This window comes from Castor canadensis, chromosome 17 (genome assembly GCF_047511655.1).
Source record: "Castor canadensis chromosome 17, mCasCan1.hap1v2, whole genome shotgun sequence".
NCBI classification, from domain to species: Eukaryota; Metazoa; Chordata; class Mammalia; order Rodentia; family Castoridae; genus Castor; species Castor canadensis.
This window is the reverse complement of record NC_133402.1, coordinates 15,320,774-15,337,418: the sequence shown is the minus strand read 5'-3', so window position 1 is coordinate 15,337,418 and position 16,645 is coordinate 15,320,774. Positions and strand designations below refer to the sequence as shown.

General features: G+C 43.9%; 1 protein-coding gene across 1 annotated transcript; it reads left to right on the top strand.

Moving 5' to 3' along the window:
• Window positions 1–819: 819 nt before the first annotated feature.
• Window positions 820–16,246, top strand: Gp2 (glycoprotein 2). The gene is made up of 12 exons (XM_020180055.2): window positions 820–857; window positions 1,556–1,657; window positions 2,026–2,156; window positions 4,342–4,782; window positions 5,570–5,680; window positions 6,861–7,072; window positions 7,819–7,967; window positions 9,124–9,369; window positions 10,149–10,311; window positions 11,664–11,748; window positions 12,975–13,019; window positions 15,576–16,246. The coding sequence occupies exons 3-12, from the start codon at window positions 2,063–2,065 to the stop codon at window positions 15,632–15,634; spliced, it is 1,605 nt and encodes a 534-aa protein (XP_020035644.2). The 5' UTR covers window positions 820–857; window positions 1,556–1,657; window positions 2,026–2,062; the 3' UTR covers window positions 15,635–16,246.
• Window positions 16,247–16,645: the final 399 nt, after the last annotated feature.

Below are 16,645 nucleotides of genomic sequence, written 5' to 3'. Positions count from 1 at the left end.
CAAGATACATTGTAAGCATATATAGAAATGTCACAATGAAATCCCCTGGACAACTAATATATGCTAGTAAAAATGTGTTTAAAAAATAAACATGCCAGACTGTCTACTGCCTCTCCTCAGTCTGTATCTTCTACTCTCCAGGGTACCCTACCTATCAGAAGCAACTGGAGGGGAGGCTATTCGGATGCCTGGTTTTTCCCAGGAGCCTCTTGTTTTCTATTCCACAAGTCACCACAAATGGGCCATTCCCAAATGCCTTGGAGTTAAATATCTAAGTAGGTTCTGTGGGCCAAGAATGAGAAACACCAATCCCCTCTTCCTTATTTATTTCCCTGTTCTCACTGGTCTCAAGCTAACCTGACAGAACTTCTCTAAGGTAATTAGCTAAGAACACAAGGAACATTGGAAATCCATTGTGCAAACAAGTGCTGTTTGGTTTCTCTCCACTTTCCTTTTGGTATTAAACTTCCTTTTCATTAGTGTTTGGCTTGAGGGAATAAATATGGCACCAGCTTCATGGGTTTATTGTAAGGATTAAGTGTGTGAGAATTAATGGATACAAATTGACAGTGCCCATGAATTCACCATTCAGTACACATTGCAATTGTTTATAGAGAGGCGCTCTCATGAAGGAGAGACTTCTGGAAGGGTTTACAATGGGACATGGGGAGGGCCCTTCTTTCTCCACCCTTAGCGGTAAATCGCTTATCTTACCTGGGAAGTTAACCACAGACCGACCTCAGCACCAATCATGGAGAGCCACATGGGTAGGAAATTGCAATAAAAAGCCAGCCCACAGCAGGCTGTGTTCCCACACTTGCAAGAGGAGGAGGAAGGCGCTGGGTTCTCACCCCAAGGTAAGTTCTGCTCCAAGCTCCAACAAGACTTCTCTTAATCCTGGGAGCCCTGCCCTCTTCACTCACTGGACTTGCTAGGGTCATTTGTTTCTGGAAACTTTCAGAACCCAGTAAGGAGTTTGGACCTTAGCCATTGTCAAGTACTCCTGAAAACACTTTACGTTCTGCTCAGCCAGGGTTCCAGACACCGGCTGGTTGTGCCAAGCCTATAGATGTTGCTCTTGTCCTTCCCAAAGGAAGACAGGTGTCCACTTGGGGTAGCATCTCTAAGAACCATAGTTCTTGTACTCTTCAGTCCCTGCTCTCTCACACCATGAACTTCCAAATTTCTACCTCCAATTCAAGTCCACCAGAGACTGTGAGAAGTCCCCAGAGATGTTGTCCCTTTTTGGGGCAACAGTTTCCTAGGATAGTAAATGCCACATGAGTGTGGACAGCCTTTCCTATCTGACCCCCACTGATTTGTGCATTCAGGTTTTAAATCTTTATTGGGTGGCCCTTGTGTGATAAATTCTGTGCTAGGAGCAAGAGGCATGGGTCTCAGTCATGGTCCCACCTTCATGGAAGTTGTAAAGTGGACACTTGGTGGACAGGGGGGCTCTTAGCAGGATCTCCTGCATAAAAGTAATAAAGAAGGCAGCTAGGACTTCTGTCTGTATGCATTTTCAAGCACTATAATCCTCTCCTTCGATCTCCAGATCTTCTAATTCTACCTGAACAGAGACTTTCCTGAGACCCTTCTAGGACATCCTACAAGACTGACCTGCCTTTGGTTTGCTTGCTGTTGGCTTCATCTCCTGGTAAATCCTTTACTCTTCTTAGCTCACCTCATGAAGGAGACCAACATTTGTTTCTCAGAACCTGGGCCTGTTGTCCTAAGCAAACTCTTTAACTTTTAGCACCATGCTAACACACAGAAGCAGCTCAATAAATATTGCATGGATGAGTGTATCCTTGAGTCTTTTGTTTCTACATCATAAAGGGGGACAATACTAATGCTTTCCCTGTACAGTGGTTCAGAGCCTTAAATGAAAGAAAGTAGGTAAGGGACTAGTACAAGTGGTGTCACATGGTAGATGCTAAAGTGATATGAGATCCCATCTTACCCTCATACCCAAAGTAAACACCTGTATTACCTGTCCTTACGTGGGCCTTTCCTTTCCTGCAGCTGCATGAAGAGTCTTCACGCTGTAGAGTGACCTGCAATGCCTCACCTTATGGAAAGGATGATGGGCTCAAACCTCTTGTGTGTGGCCTTAGCCTCCAGCATTCTGACATTGGCATCTACGGTGCAGCAAGGTGAGTGCTCTGGTCACCTGGCATCTCAGATGCCCAATAAGACCAGAGATGAGCAGGGTGGTACTGAAGAAGTGGTTCAGGCTAGCAAGATAAACAGCAGAGTTTAAAGCAAAGACTGAGTACTGGAAGTGAAGGGGAACACAATGAGAGAAAAAAGAATCAAGTCACAGTCTCTCAGAGTCAAAGTGGAAATTCCTGGAAAAGGACAGGGAAACCAATTACCATAGCTTCCTTTACGCATGTCTGGGGGCCATCAGGGAGCCTGGATTGGAGGAGAAAAGGAGATAAATCACCCAGTCACTTTGTTTTGGCAGTTGCTTTCTCTTTCCTCTGTGTCAAGTGGTTAATCTGCAAGAATGAAAAGACAACACTAGCAATCGCTCTGGTATCTGTCAATGACTTATGAATTGGGCAACTTAGAACCTGTTAAAAAGGGTTCTCAGGCTCAAGACCGGGGTGCACAGGTGAGACCTGGGGAGGGAGGTTGGGAGAACTCAGCTCACAGCCTCCAGTGAGAAAACACAGGGTGTGCAGGAAATGATCCAAGAATAACAAGGACAGTGATTCCTTTCCTTAAAACACATGCATGAGCAAGGCTGGAAAATCTTCTTCTGAAAAGCCTCTTTGACATGTGTCATAAGAACTTGATCTTGTGGGCGAGCCTAGTTCATCATCCGGGCACTCATGCTATTCCACAAATTGGAATTAAAGACAACTGGCTTGACTCAGGGACTATGCTTGGCATTTTACACCAATCACCTCACTTAATTTTCTAACAGTTCTTTAAGGCTTCCTTCCCGAAATGGAGCACCCAATATCCCAACACCACTCTAACAGTGCCTAACAAATTCTTTTAAAATACTGTCAATGGTTATATATTTATTTTCATGGATATTAAATAATATAACTAGTGCATCATACCTATGATATTGTTGACATTATTCCTTTAGATGAAATCAATTTTAAAGGGAATCATTGAAAGAAATATTAAAAGTCAATAACAGGACAGACAGACACAGCATGACTCAAGGTGTGGGAGGAAAGTATGGGAAACTAGCCCTCAGAGCGGTTTTGCAGAGTTTCAGGAGAACTAATTTCCTGCCTCAGTCACCCAAATAGCAGATGCAGAGCTGGATTTAAACCCCCTTGACCAGCCTCTACCATCCTCTTTCATCCCTTCTTTGCCTCTTCATACATCACAACCCCTAAAACAATCCAAAAAATAAAAAATAAAAATACCTGTGCAAGACCAACAATCAGAAATATTCCTGCTGAAACAGTGGTTCTCAATTGGAGGTGATTTTGCCCCCGGGGACATTTGGCAAAGCCTGGAGACTATTTACAGACTTCAACATTCTTAAACATTCTATGATTCTATGGTGAGGATGGCCCCTCAATAAAAAAACAACCCAATAGTTCCAAGGATGAGAGATCTTGTGTTAAGATTGTATCTACTAATATGGATCAGCGCCTATATTTGACTTCCTATATATGCTATAGGAAGTCAAAAAATGCAAGTAGGAAAAACAGGTTGAACAACACGTATGCCTTTTTTAAATTATACTGATGTGGGGGGTCACTTGAGGGAGGGGGTGAATGAAGGAGATTAAGATCAGGGTATGTAATGGATAAATTTCATATACTTACATGAAATAGAACAGAGAAACCTCTTGCAATTGCTCTAAGTGGGGCAGAGAAGGGTTAAAGGGGGAGAAATGTGGGGGTGATATAACCAATGTACAATATAAGTCTATTTGGAATTGTTACAATGAATCTCTCCTGTACAGCAAATATATCCTAATTTTAAAAAATCACACTGACTACACAACAGATTTATGGTTACTTCTGGGAATGGAATAGGATTGGGACAACTTTTGTTTTAGTATAGGTCCTATCAGTGCAAGCACTATGACAGCTTCCATTTTCACTTTACTTATTTTAGTGATGCTTGGATTTTCCAACGGAACTTGCATCACATTTATGAGAAAAGCAGGGCTGCTATGCCTGACCCTCAGGAAGCTCTTTGTAATTCTGGGTGCATTGATGGGATGTTGGTGTTTAATTAATGGATCATGTGCCTGGTGGCCTCATTTGGGCACACCCAAAGTAGAGTGTAGTGGGGATAAAAACCTTGAAGGCTATGGAGGTACCCAATGAATGTAAGCCCTCTCTCTCCCTTTTTCAGGTTACAGAAACCCCAGAGAATCCAGTTCCTACGGGTCAGACTTGGCATGTGGAGCCCCTGGCACCCCAGAAGCCAACGTCTGTTTTGATCCCTGCCAGAACTACACGCTCCTGGATGACCCTTCCCGAAGCACGGAGAACACAGAAGAATCCCAGAATTGTGACAAGAACATGTACGGCTGGTACCGCTTTGTGGGCGAAGGAGGAATCAGAATGCCAGAGACCTGTGTGCCAGTGTTCCGATGCCAGTCAGCTGCTCCCATGTGGCTCAGTGGTCCCCATCCCGTCCTTGGGGATGGCATAGTCAACCGCACAGCCTGTGCCCACTGGAGTGAAAATTGCTGTCTCTGGAATTCTGAGGTGCTAGTGAAGGCCTGCCCAGGCGGTTACCATGTGTACCGGTTCGAGGGTTCCCCTGAGTGCAATCTGAGATACTGCACAGGTGAGCGTCAGGTGCAAGACTGGGCAACAGGAGTTGGTAGAGCAAGGGGAACTGGCTAAGAGGAGGCTATGCAGAACAGCCTGGACTTGGTGCCTGCTGGAAATTGCCCAATGGGAGTGCCAGGTCTCCAAGTAAAGCCAGAAATTCCAAGTTGAAAGTGAAATCTCCTGACTTACAGATACAAACAGTATAGCACTAAGAACACAATTTCATTCTCATTTGGTTTAATTTACCTCTTCAAGTCTCAGTTTTCTTACCTAAAAAAATGGATAACAACAAGAATAACAGCTAACACATAGGGCTTACAGCAACCTGCTATTATCCTAAGTACTTTAAATGTTTTAAACTCACTGAATCATTCCACAAAGCCTATGAAGTTTAGTCACTCAGATTAAGGGTGACTTATTTGGGGCACAGAGAAGTAGCCCTCTCAGTATCATAGAGCTGGAATTGTAGGAGAGCTGGGATTTGAACTCGGACACGCTAGCCCACGCATCCTTGGTTTAACCATTGTGCTACCCTGACTTATATTGTTATGGTGAGGACTGACTGAGCTCATACATGGAAAGTACTTAGAATATTGTCTGGCCTGTAGTAAACATTCCAATCAATGGCACCTTCAGGGCCATCACTAACACCTCTGTATTGAGAATCAGGAAACTTGAGTTTGAGGTTTGGGCCATGGAAAGACCCCTGCCCCTTGACAGAATGAGAGAGTTGTATTTGGGGGTCTGAGACATACCCTGCTGTGCATCCTGTCCCTCTTCCTCTATCTTCCATCTCCTAGAGCCCTCCACTGTGCAGGACAGGTGCGAGAATGCCTGCCGCCCTGAAGAGGAGTGTCTCACTCAAGATGGTGTCTGGAACTGTGTCTGCCGACAGGATTTCAATGGATCTGGTGAGTAGCTCCCAGGACCAGTGGTTGATGTACTTACTGGATGGACAGGACAGGAAGACAGAGCATTAGCGGGTCAGGACAAGGTGTGGATCAGAGTTAGGAGACATGGGAACTGAGGCAGGGGGAATACCACGGGTTCTCCAGTGTGCCTGCTACAAAGCCAGAGGGTTTGTAAGGATGGGAAGGCAGGGACAAAACAAATGTCCAGGTCAGTCACTGGACCATGGCCTCAGAAAATGATTCTGACTTGGGCACAAGGAACTAAAGACAGTAACTCTACAAGGGTGGGAGCTGTGTTCAAATATCTACAGTCTTCATGGTTAGGGACATGGCAGACTCCTGGGACAAGACACAGATAAACATTCAAGAAGTAGTCTTTGAATAAATGTTGAGTGAATGAATGAATGCATGACTGAATGCAATGGCTGTGAGCCTGGTTAGCTGTACTGACTTCACAAAGTGGATATCTAGCTTTCATTGTAGTCTAGAATGCAGGACCATTCTAGACTAAGAGAAACTTAGCTACACCCGCACATAGGATACTTGGGAATCTTGGGCCACAGATTCTTTGCCAGACTGAGTGGGAATTCCATCTGGGTCTCAGACCCTTTCTAGTCCGTCAAGCCTCCTGGTGGGCATGGTGGTTTTGCCAAATGGCAGGCAAAGTGGGCTCTGCTCACTGCTTCCAGACCCCTCTCCACTTCACCTCAGGCAGGCTAGTGACAGGGAAAGAAGAAACTCTTCTTTGTCCCAGCCCAATGAAGCAATGGGGATATGCAAAAAGAACTGAAAATGGAGGATTCTTTAAGATCTCTAATAGAAAAACATTTAAACAGCCTCCATAAGATTAAAATAACATGCCAAGGCCATAGGAAGTCACAAGGTATTTTTGAGTTATTTACCCTAGGATGTGTCACCATCCACATCCTGAAAAAAACAGATACAAAAAAACACCAGAAGGAAAACCATATCCTGGGGCTTGGGTAGACCCATGATACTTTGTAGACCCAGCCTAGCCCACCCTGCAAAGACTGCCCTGTTTCCACCTCCTCCTGTTTTCTCCCTCCTTTCAATAAAACTTTGTTCTGGACCTGGACACAAGAGTCTGAGAATCTTCTGAGCAGAGTCTTCAGAGACCTCCCATTGGTGACATACCTATTCCCATCTCTTGGCTTTCCAGATGCTTACAATTTGCAGCCTCAGCTGGACTGCAGGGCCAATGAGGTCAAGGTGACACTAGACAAGTGTTTGCTGGGAGACCTGGGTTTTGGGGAGGAGGTCATCGCCTATCTGAGGGACCGGAACTGTAGCAGCATCATGCAAAGAGAAGATGGGAACTGGATGTCTGTGACCAGCCCGGTCCAGGCCAGTGCCTGTGGGAACATCCTTGAGGTAAGTGGTATTTACATTGTTGTGGGAAATTACGAGCTGAGATTCAGGACACTGAGGCAGATTAGCAGGAAGCAACCTTTTATTGTGCCAGCACAGACCCAGCGGAGTCATGTCCAAAGGCTGAGCCCTGAGAACAAAGGGGTCTCACCTTATATACCCTTGCAAATAGATTACAGAAGCAAAAAGCAAAGCTCAACCCACTTCTGGCTGCATGTGACTTTATTGGCTATTTCATCTCCTTAGTGCTATGTGACCTTCATGGTTCCATTTTTTAAGTTTTATCTCTCTGCTTTGCCATCCCTTCCTCCTGCCTCATTATCAGCACACAACCTGTCTCTTTTCTGGCCCTCCTCCCTGCTTCATCATGAGACCACAGCTGGCCTTATGCCGTGGTCCTCCTGATCTCACCCTTCGGAGTAGCTACAGGTATTGGCATGAGCACTGGTGCCCAAGTGGAATATGATTTTCTTAACTAGGAATAGTGTAGAAGGGATACAGAGAGGAGCAAGTATATGGGTCTTGACTCTTCCCCAGGGTCAGACATTTATTTTCCAGTTTTTACTCTGTGCACCTATTTCCCCCTCCCATAAAAGGTCAGTATCACAAGAGGAAGAGACCTCTTTACTTCATTGAGGCAGAGTGGCCACATGGCTGAGAACACCGACTCTGGAATCAGAGAGATCTGAGTTCAAGACATACCTGCACACATTCATGTAAACATATGTGGTTTTGTTTTTACGCCAAAGAGTAATGGAACCCATGCCATCTACAAAAACACCCTGTCCTTGGCCACCGATTTTATCATCAGGGACTTCATCGTCAACATCAACTTCCAGTGTGCCTACCCACTGGACATGAAGGTCAGCCTCCAAACTGCACTTCAGCCCATTGTCAGGTATGACACTCACCCTTGTCCTTTGACCCATAACCCTGACTTTGGTTACACTCAACTTCCAGCACAAAAGATGCTATCAACTCAATTTGGGAGCTTTCACTCATTCAATTATTCATTCCACAAATATTTGTTGACTGCCTATTAAGGACATTCAGCATAAACAAGGCATGCATAGAATATCTTGTGAATATTAAAGATTGTTAGGAAGCAATGCAACATGAAACGGGGCTTATAAATGTGCCTGGGAAAAAAACAGAGGACAAGTTCATTCACCTGAAGGAAGAAAGGCATTAATCAGATAATTATATCAATAATTATTTACAAATGAGATAAATGCAATGTAGGATTAATGCGGGGTGCTTTGGGCCAGGGAACAGTGATTCCGCACCTAATCTTGGCAGAGTGGAGATGGTGCAGAGCAGGGAGACTTGAGATTTAAGTTGAGACCATCTTTGATTGGATAAACAGCCTCCATTCCCCTACTGGAAGTAGAATCAAATAGCAGTTGCATGGGATTCAATCTAAGCAAGGCTTTTTTCTTCTCTGTTCACTGCTGTACCTTTGTGCCTGGAATGGGGTTCCATTGAATCAAGTCTTTAGAGCTTCTAGACTTGCTACGAGACTTTCTGAGCTGTCAGAAAGCCTTCATTACCTCCTGGGCTCACAGAATGTCAGGATCAGGAGGCTGAGAAATTTTGGAGTTCTATGGTTCTCAGACTATATTGTGTTGAAGTCCGTGGTTCATAAAAAATCAAAATGAAAGGTACTTGCCTTATTAAAATTGACTTTTAACTGAAGATTGTGGGATGGAAGGAAAAGATCTGAGGCTAAAAATGGTGAACCTGAAGAACTGGTCCCAAGCCCCATTCTTCAGGTGATAAGACAGTGGTGGGCACTAACCCTTAATCCTTGGATCAGAGATATATGTGACCTGCCATGCAGGGAGAATTGGTGGAAACCCTGGAGACACACTTGTCTGTTTGTCAAGTTAGTGCCTATCAGATAATACATGCTCCATTGAAAAGAATGGTTTAATAGCTTGGTTAGAGATCAGAAATGTACCTTTGTCTCCATGCTTTTGCAAATGCGCAGGGCTTGATTTATGTCTCTGTCTGTGATCAAAACCTGATGTTTCTTATGGTTTTTCTTGTCTCAGTTCTCTGAACATCAATGTGGGTGGGGAAGGCGAGTTCACTGTCAGGATGGCCCTCTTCCAAGACCAAAGCTACACACATCCTTATGAAGGGGACAATGTAGTGCTGTCTGTAGAATCCATGCTGTATGTGGGTGCCATCTTGGAAAGAGGAGACACCTCCAGGTTTAACTTGTTGTTGAGGAACTGCTATGCCACACCCACGAAGGACAGAGATGATCCTGTGAAGTACTTCATCATCAGAAACAGGTATCCAATGACTCTGGAACTATCTTTTGGTCTTAACAAAGTTTGGGGAAAATGTTCATCTCATCCACGCCTGGCAGTTGTGTAAGTTGCTTTACCTCATTGGGAAGTAATTTGGAATTCTTGTAACCGTATCCTCTGACACAGGAATACCACCCCTAATATTTTAACCTAAAGTATTAATACAAATAAGGGTAAGCAGGATAAAGAAACAATGATTGTCTGTTGTTTCAGTGTTCTTGACAACTTTGCTAATAAGATTTTTATTCAAAAATAGCTAAATTAAGTAGTGGTGGACTATTATATAGATGTTAACATTAACCAATGTGAAAATGTATTACAAATATTATGGGACAAAATATCATTTACTGCCATCCACTGACAAAAACAAAGGAAAATGCATACCTACAGATCATTATTCATATCATAGTAATGACACTAGATCTTGTTTATCATTGAGCGTAGCTATGTGCAAGCACTGTGCTAAGAATAGATACAGATGTCTCACTAAGTGCTCATATCAATACTTTGAGGTAGATATTAGTGTCTCCACACTTGCCTAGGATCACATAGCCAGAAATTGGGGTGGACTGGGATTTAAAACCAATCTAGCTCACTACAAAAATTGTGCCCCAAATAGTTTAAACCATGTGAAATTATGGAAGAAACACAGAGAAACAGAGAAAGGCAATGTTGCAGTAATGGAAGGAGCTTAGTGGGGGGGCTCTTTAAAGGGCCTTAGTACTGTTTGGAAGTTATATGTTGGCCTTTCACCCTCCTAGCTGCCCAAATCAACGTGATTCCACTATCAACGTGCAGGAGAACGGGGTGTCCTCAGAAAGCCGATTCTCCGTGCAGATGTTCATGTTTGCTGGGAACTATGACCTTGTTTTCCTGCATTGCGAGGTTCATCTCTGTGATTCTCTTAATGAAGAGTGCCAACCAGTGAGTGTCTTTTTGGAGTGGACTATTGAGAGCCTGACATGGGACCTGCTACCCAATAGACTGTCTTTATATTTATTGTAATAATGGATGGAGGAATGGAGGAGACATGGATGGATGGCTGGATGGATGGATACATGGATGCATGAATGCATAGAATGCCTGAAGAGATGGAAATACAGTGGGTGGATAGATGGGTGAGAGAGGAAAGAAAGAGGATGAATAGATGAAAGTCCATTTATAAGCAATTATTGTGTCCCTGGGAGGCAGACCAGCTTTTCTTGGCACAATACATATTTTTGAATGATGATAATAATACAAGTTGAATCACCCTGATCCAAAAATCTGAAATCTAAAATAGTTTGAAGTCCAAAACTTTTTACAACCCACATGATGCTTAAAAAGTTTTGGATTTTGGTCTCAGCACTCAGGAGTCTGAGAGGATAACCATAAGTTGAAGGCCAGCCTAGACTACACAGCAAGTTCCAGGCCAGCCTGGGGTACATAGTAAGTCTCTGTCTCAACAAAGTTTCGGATTTTGGAGCATTTGGGTTTCAGATTTTTCAGATTATGGATGATCAACTGATAAAGCCTATGCAAATGTTCCAAAATCTGAAAAGCTCCTAAGTCTAAAACACCTCCAGTCCCAAGCACTTTGGATAATGGATTCTCATCCTGGCATGGACTGTCTCAGTGCTTACCCTATATCAAATACTGTGCTGAAATTGTCATCACATCTTATTTAATTTAACTTTCACAACAACCCTTTAAATATTTAATTTTTTAATTGACTTCATTGTACAACTAAGGAAACTGAGGCTCAGAGAAGTTTCTTGCCCAAGGGTCATACACAGCGGGGAAGTATCAGAGCTTTGATGTGCCCAGCTGAGCTGTGACTCCAGTATCCCTCCTCTTACTCAGCCTGGACACTACCTGTGAATGGTAGTCATTGACTGAGTATTTACTATGTGCTTCATTTTAATCTTGAAAACCAGGTATGTTCTGCTGAAACATCACAGAGAAATGAAGTCATTTGCCCCTAACTATACAGCAAAAAGAGAGTAGAGGGCTGGGAGTGTGGCTCAAGTGGTAGAGCACCTGCCTAGCAAGAGTGAGGCACTGAGTTCAAACCCCAGTATGACCAAAGAAATAAAAAATAAAGGAGAGTGGAGAAGAGATTCAAGTCCAGATCTGTTTGCCATGACAGTGAGACCTCTCTAGGTTGAGAATACCACAGCCTCAGAATGAGGGCCAGATGGAAGTTAGGCCTGGCATCTAGGCCAGAGGTGCTCAGGGTCGGGGTAATCTGCATAGGAACCGTGCAGAGTTGATATAAGAGTTTTCTATCTCCACAGACATGCTCAAGAAGTCAGCTCCGCAGTGAAGTACCAGCCATCAACCTAACCCAGGTTCTAGATTTGGGACCCATCACTAGGAGAGGTAAGTGGCCAAGTCCTAGTGACAAGGCCAGCTGGACAACTGTGGACAGTTAACCACAGATGCCTGGGGTCACCAATACCAACTACTCAGGGTTTTTCTGCCTTCTCAGTCCAGCCCCCACTGGTGGAGCTGTCTATGAGGTGAAATTACATTGCCATTTGGGGTAGGCTTCCTGTGTGCTAGAAACCAGGCTATGCTCTACCAATCAGTCTATTTAACCCTCCCATGGCTGTGTCCATTTTACAGATGAGAAAGCAAGGTTTAGAGTGATTAAAGGACTTACCTAAGATCCCCCTGCTTAGGCGTGGTAGGAGTTAGGATTGAACCCAACTCAGTCTGATTCCAAAGCATATAACCTTTTTCTTATTCTACTTGCTCCAGGTCTCCATAACTCAGTCCCTTGTGGGTAAAGTCTAATTCCTAACTCCTACTTAAATGTAACTTTGTTTTCTGGTGAACAACTGTGTTTTCCAAAACCTAGTTAAATATCGTAGAGATACAACATAAGCAAAGCCTTCCAACTGCCACAAATTTTCACCCACCTTACACATGGGTTTGCAGCATTGTCATAGTTTTTATTTCCACCAGAATGGAGGAGTCAAGAAATGCAAAACAATGAAAGAATCTTTTTTTGCCCTAAAGAAATGAAGATGCAATAATATTAATAATAGTCAGAATGACAGTACGTTCTTTGTGCCTAGCACTGTGCAAACTCCTTTCTGTGCATTATTACTTTGAGTACTCACAGTAACCCAAGAAGCTCAGCCCTATTGTCACTGCCATCCTCCAGGTGGATAAACAGAAGCTGGCTGGTGAAGAAGGCTCTGCCCTGAGTTGTTCTGCACTTTTATTGAGTCCTCAATTTGAAGCTTCTTGTGGTGTCATGAAATAACCTGGAGAGAAGGGGAGTTAGGAACTTCCTCTTTGAAGTCAGCCATACTGGGATTCGAGCCCTAGCTCTGCTACTGACAGGAAGGTCCACTTGGCAAGTCCTTACCATTGTTGTTATCTGTCAGATGGAGATAAGGATACTTTGCTCACAATTCTGTTAGGAGGGTTAAGTTTAAGATGCATGAAATACATTTAGAAAGATAACAGAGCTCCTTCAGTGGAGATTGCCAGGGCTATGTGACCAGCCCTAGGAGGATTTGGAACAGCTAAGGCCATAGTGTTGCAGTCAGCAGAGCATTTCAGGAAAGATCCTCACATTCTGCTCTCGTCCACAGGCGCTCAGGCTCTTGGTGTCATGAGTGGAACCCCCAGCACTGCAGGTACCTCATTTCCTCTTGCCTTTCCCACAGCTCTCCCAACTCTTTCTCTTTCCCTTTTCAACCACGTGCACATTTATTCAGCTCCTTCTGTGGACCAGGTCCTGTACTATGTACTGTAGGTACTGAAATGAATCAGACCCAAGACTGGCTCCATAGTCTATCAGAGGAAACAGTCATTTAACTACAAATATTTATTGAGTGCCTACTCTGTGCCAGGCATTGTTCTGGGCTTGGAAAATATGATGGTGAGTGAGACAGACCAGGGCCTGCCTTCATATAGCTTATGGTCCACTGTAGGAACAAGATATAAAAGTTAAACAAAAGTTAATTTAGAAGGCAATGTGACAGAACACTACCAACAGGAGTAATATTGTCTTAAATTTTTATTAAACATTTATTTCTCTCACACATAAATGAAATTTAGATGCAAACAGTCCAAGGCAAGTAGAGTGGTACCAGGAAGTCTTCAAAGATCCAGGTTCTTTCCAGCACATCCCTTCTCCATCTTTATGGTCCAAGATGACAGCCAGAGAGCCAAATTCCTATCTAGGTGTCAAGATGGAGGGAAGTCGATGAGGGTTAAAGAACATTTCTGGAAGCTGGCACCTCACACCTCCACTTACATCTCATTGGCCAGTGCATAGTCAAATGGCCACACCTAGCTACAAAGGAAGCTAAGAAATGAAATCTTCGTTTTGGATTGGCCATGTGCCTAACCAATGTTCAATGGTTTTGTCACTGTAGTAGGAAGGAAGATGGAGTATCAGGATGGATAAGTGGTCAGAAGAACAATTATAGAAAGTGATATTTAATCAAATAAGAAAAAGGAGTCAGATGGGCAAATGTCATGGGAATGGAGTTAGATAGGCGGAAGCAACAACAGTTTACTGCATAAATGAGATAGGGACATAGCCAATAGGTGACAAGCAGGCAAGTGACAAAGGCTAAATATCTTGGGAAAGGTCAGGAGAGAATTTCATCACTCAGTAACATCTGAGTAGGGTTTTGATGAATGACTTGGAGTTTAACAAGCAGATAAATTAAAGAAATACATTTTGGAAAAACTGGAAAACTCATGCTTTTAAAATTTTTGCTACCCCCGCAAAGGACCTGCATTGGTGAACCCAGATGAGAAAAAGGTTTTTTCGTCTTTGAAGCCCCATCTAGTTTTTTTTTTAAATTCCCAAATAAGGCTAACATTCTGTGCTAACATACAGACAATGTTAAGAAAAATAACTTTGATTATAGAGAGTGGCTAGAGCTCAGTGTAAAGCATCTTGAAGTCAGGGACCTCAAAGGTCATTCATTTCTGCCAGTCCATCCATTTCTGTTCCAGCATCTGGAATAGTGACTTCCCAAGACAGTTGACTTGACTTATTTTCTAGGGTGGGCTGTGTTTGGAACCTTCAGGAAAAGGAAGAGGTCAATCTGATGGTGAGACAGCAAACCACCACAAGAGGGCATTTGTGGGTTTTATAGTTCGCTATTTCCCTCAATCATTTCTGGTGCTTCAGAATTAATCAGACATCATTCTAGGCTTCATCTCATAAACGTGTTGTAATACATTTATGTTTGTGAAAATTATGCTTTTCCTCTCCCCACGTCTAGGACGTTGAATTTGGAGGATGAGGAGATAGTATAAGTTGGAACTGTTGGAGAGGGTAAATGTGCTGCCTCTTCCTTAACACTGAAAAGGAGATATAATTCCAGTGTTTCAGATCTTAGCGTCCAACTTTCAAAACCAACACTTACATGGTGTTTACCATGTCGTAGGCACTGTTCTAAATTACTCATTTAAGCTTTACAAAAGTCTGATGAGGTAATAGGTTCTATTAATTTCTGCTTTGCAGATAGGAAAACCCAGGCACAGAGAGTTTTAATATATTGCCTGGGACTGACCAGCTAGTTATAGAGCTGGGATTCTAAGCTAAACAGTCAGGCTTCAGAATCAGGGCTTTTTAACCCTGTATCTTTCAGCCTTTTCAGTAGTAGTCAGCATAAGTAATGCTAACTACTATAACAAAAAAATCCCTAAATCCTTTTTGCCTTTACACAGCAATGTAAATCTCCACAAAATCACTAGGGGCTTAGGTCTGCAGTTATGATCCAGGCAGTCATAAAGAACTCAGGCTCCTGCTTCTGGTAACTTCTAGCAATTCCATTATCCCCTGTGATCCCATCATGGATCCTTTACGACTGGTCCTTAGATGGTGGCTGAGACAGCATGCAAGATAATGTCAGAAGTTTCAGAACCAGGCCTATGACTCCCAACCCACATTTCATTGGCTAGAGTCAGACACATAGCCTGACCTGTCTGCAAAGGAAGCTGGGAGATAATGCCTTCCTGTGAGCCCAGAAGAAAATGGAAAGAGTAGTTGACGATTAGGTTAGATAGCTTGGCCTCTACCACATGACTTGCAGGATCTGTAACCCAGACCAGATGGAACGATGCTCTTCCTTCCTCATCCTTGTGCAGCAGGTGACCAAGAACCCAGGCTCACATTTGTGCCATGTTCCAAAGCCCAAAACTTGACTGTCATGTCTCTTGCATTTCAGGGTTCCTGGTGGCATGGCCCATGCTTCTCCTGCCTGTCCTCCTGGCTTGGCTGTTCTGAGAGCCCAGCTGAGCATCTGACACTGAAGTCCGTGCTTTTCTCCTGGATAATGGCTTCCATTTATCCTTCAGCACAGCTGGGTCCCTGTACATCACACAGATAGTCTTGGTGTTAGAAACTTAAGACCAGCCTAGGTTTGGGGAAAGGGAAGAGCATTCACCTACTTTAACACTCTTGGGCATTTGTGTTCCTTTTTTCCTCATGGTAGGGGCCTGTCCTGGACTGGCTTAACATTTTCTCATTCATTAGTGGCACTTGGAAAGCAAACTCGTTAAGTGCCTCTGTGGCCCTAGCTTTTACCAGAAGCGTGGAGTATGTTGATAACTCCCGAGAAGAGGTGTCTTGTCTTAAGGCAAATAAGGGGCCTCTTCCATGACTCCTCCCAAGCATCTCTTGTCCTGTCTGTGGATGAACTGAACAAACTGACCCTTGCATTGTCTCTGTGTCCTCTGATGTGTCTCCCTCCTGGTCTCAATGGTCACCATGGGAACATAAGTGGGGGGTTAACTTTGGAGACTCTGATAGGAAAGACAGTCCCATTGCTCCCTTGTCCCCTAACACACTACAATGGACTGCCTAGATCTACACAAACTCCTACCCTAGGGACCTGGATGTTGGGGGAACTGCTTGATTTTGATGCAGAGATGCTGGCACCCCAGCAAACACCTCTCACTGTTATGACAGTGGTGCACTTTCTCTGAAGGGTTGAAGCAGGGAGTCCTGACAGAAAATGAGTGGCCAATCCTATTGTGGGGATCCAGCAGCAATGCCTGGGAGTTGACCCCCTTTCTGGAAACCTGTAAGGAGCACTTACAAAGAACTCTACAAAGATGCCACCAACAGGGAATTCTTTCCCCTCCCACAACCACACCATAGACCACCCATGGTGGCCTTAGGGAAATGTCAGGAACCAGAGTCCGACCATTGGGTGCTGCCCACACCCACTAATCTGAGGCTGAATGAGTGGAACCAACCAGCACAACAGCCGATGGGGTCAACCTGATCAACAGG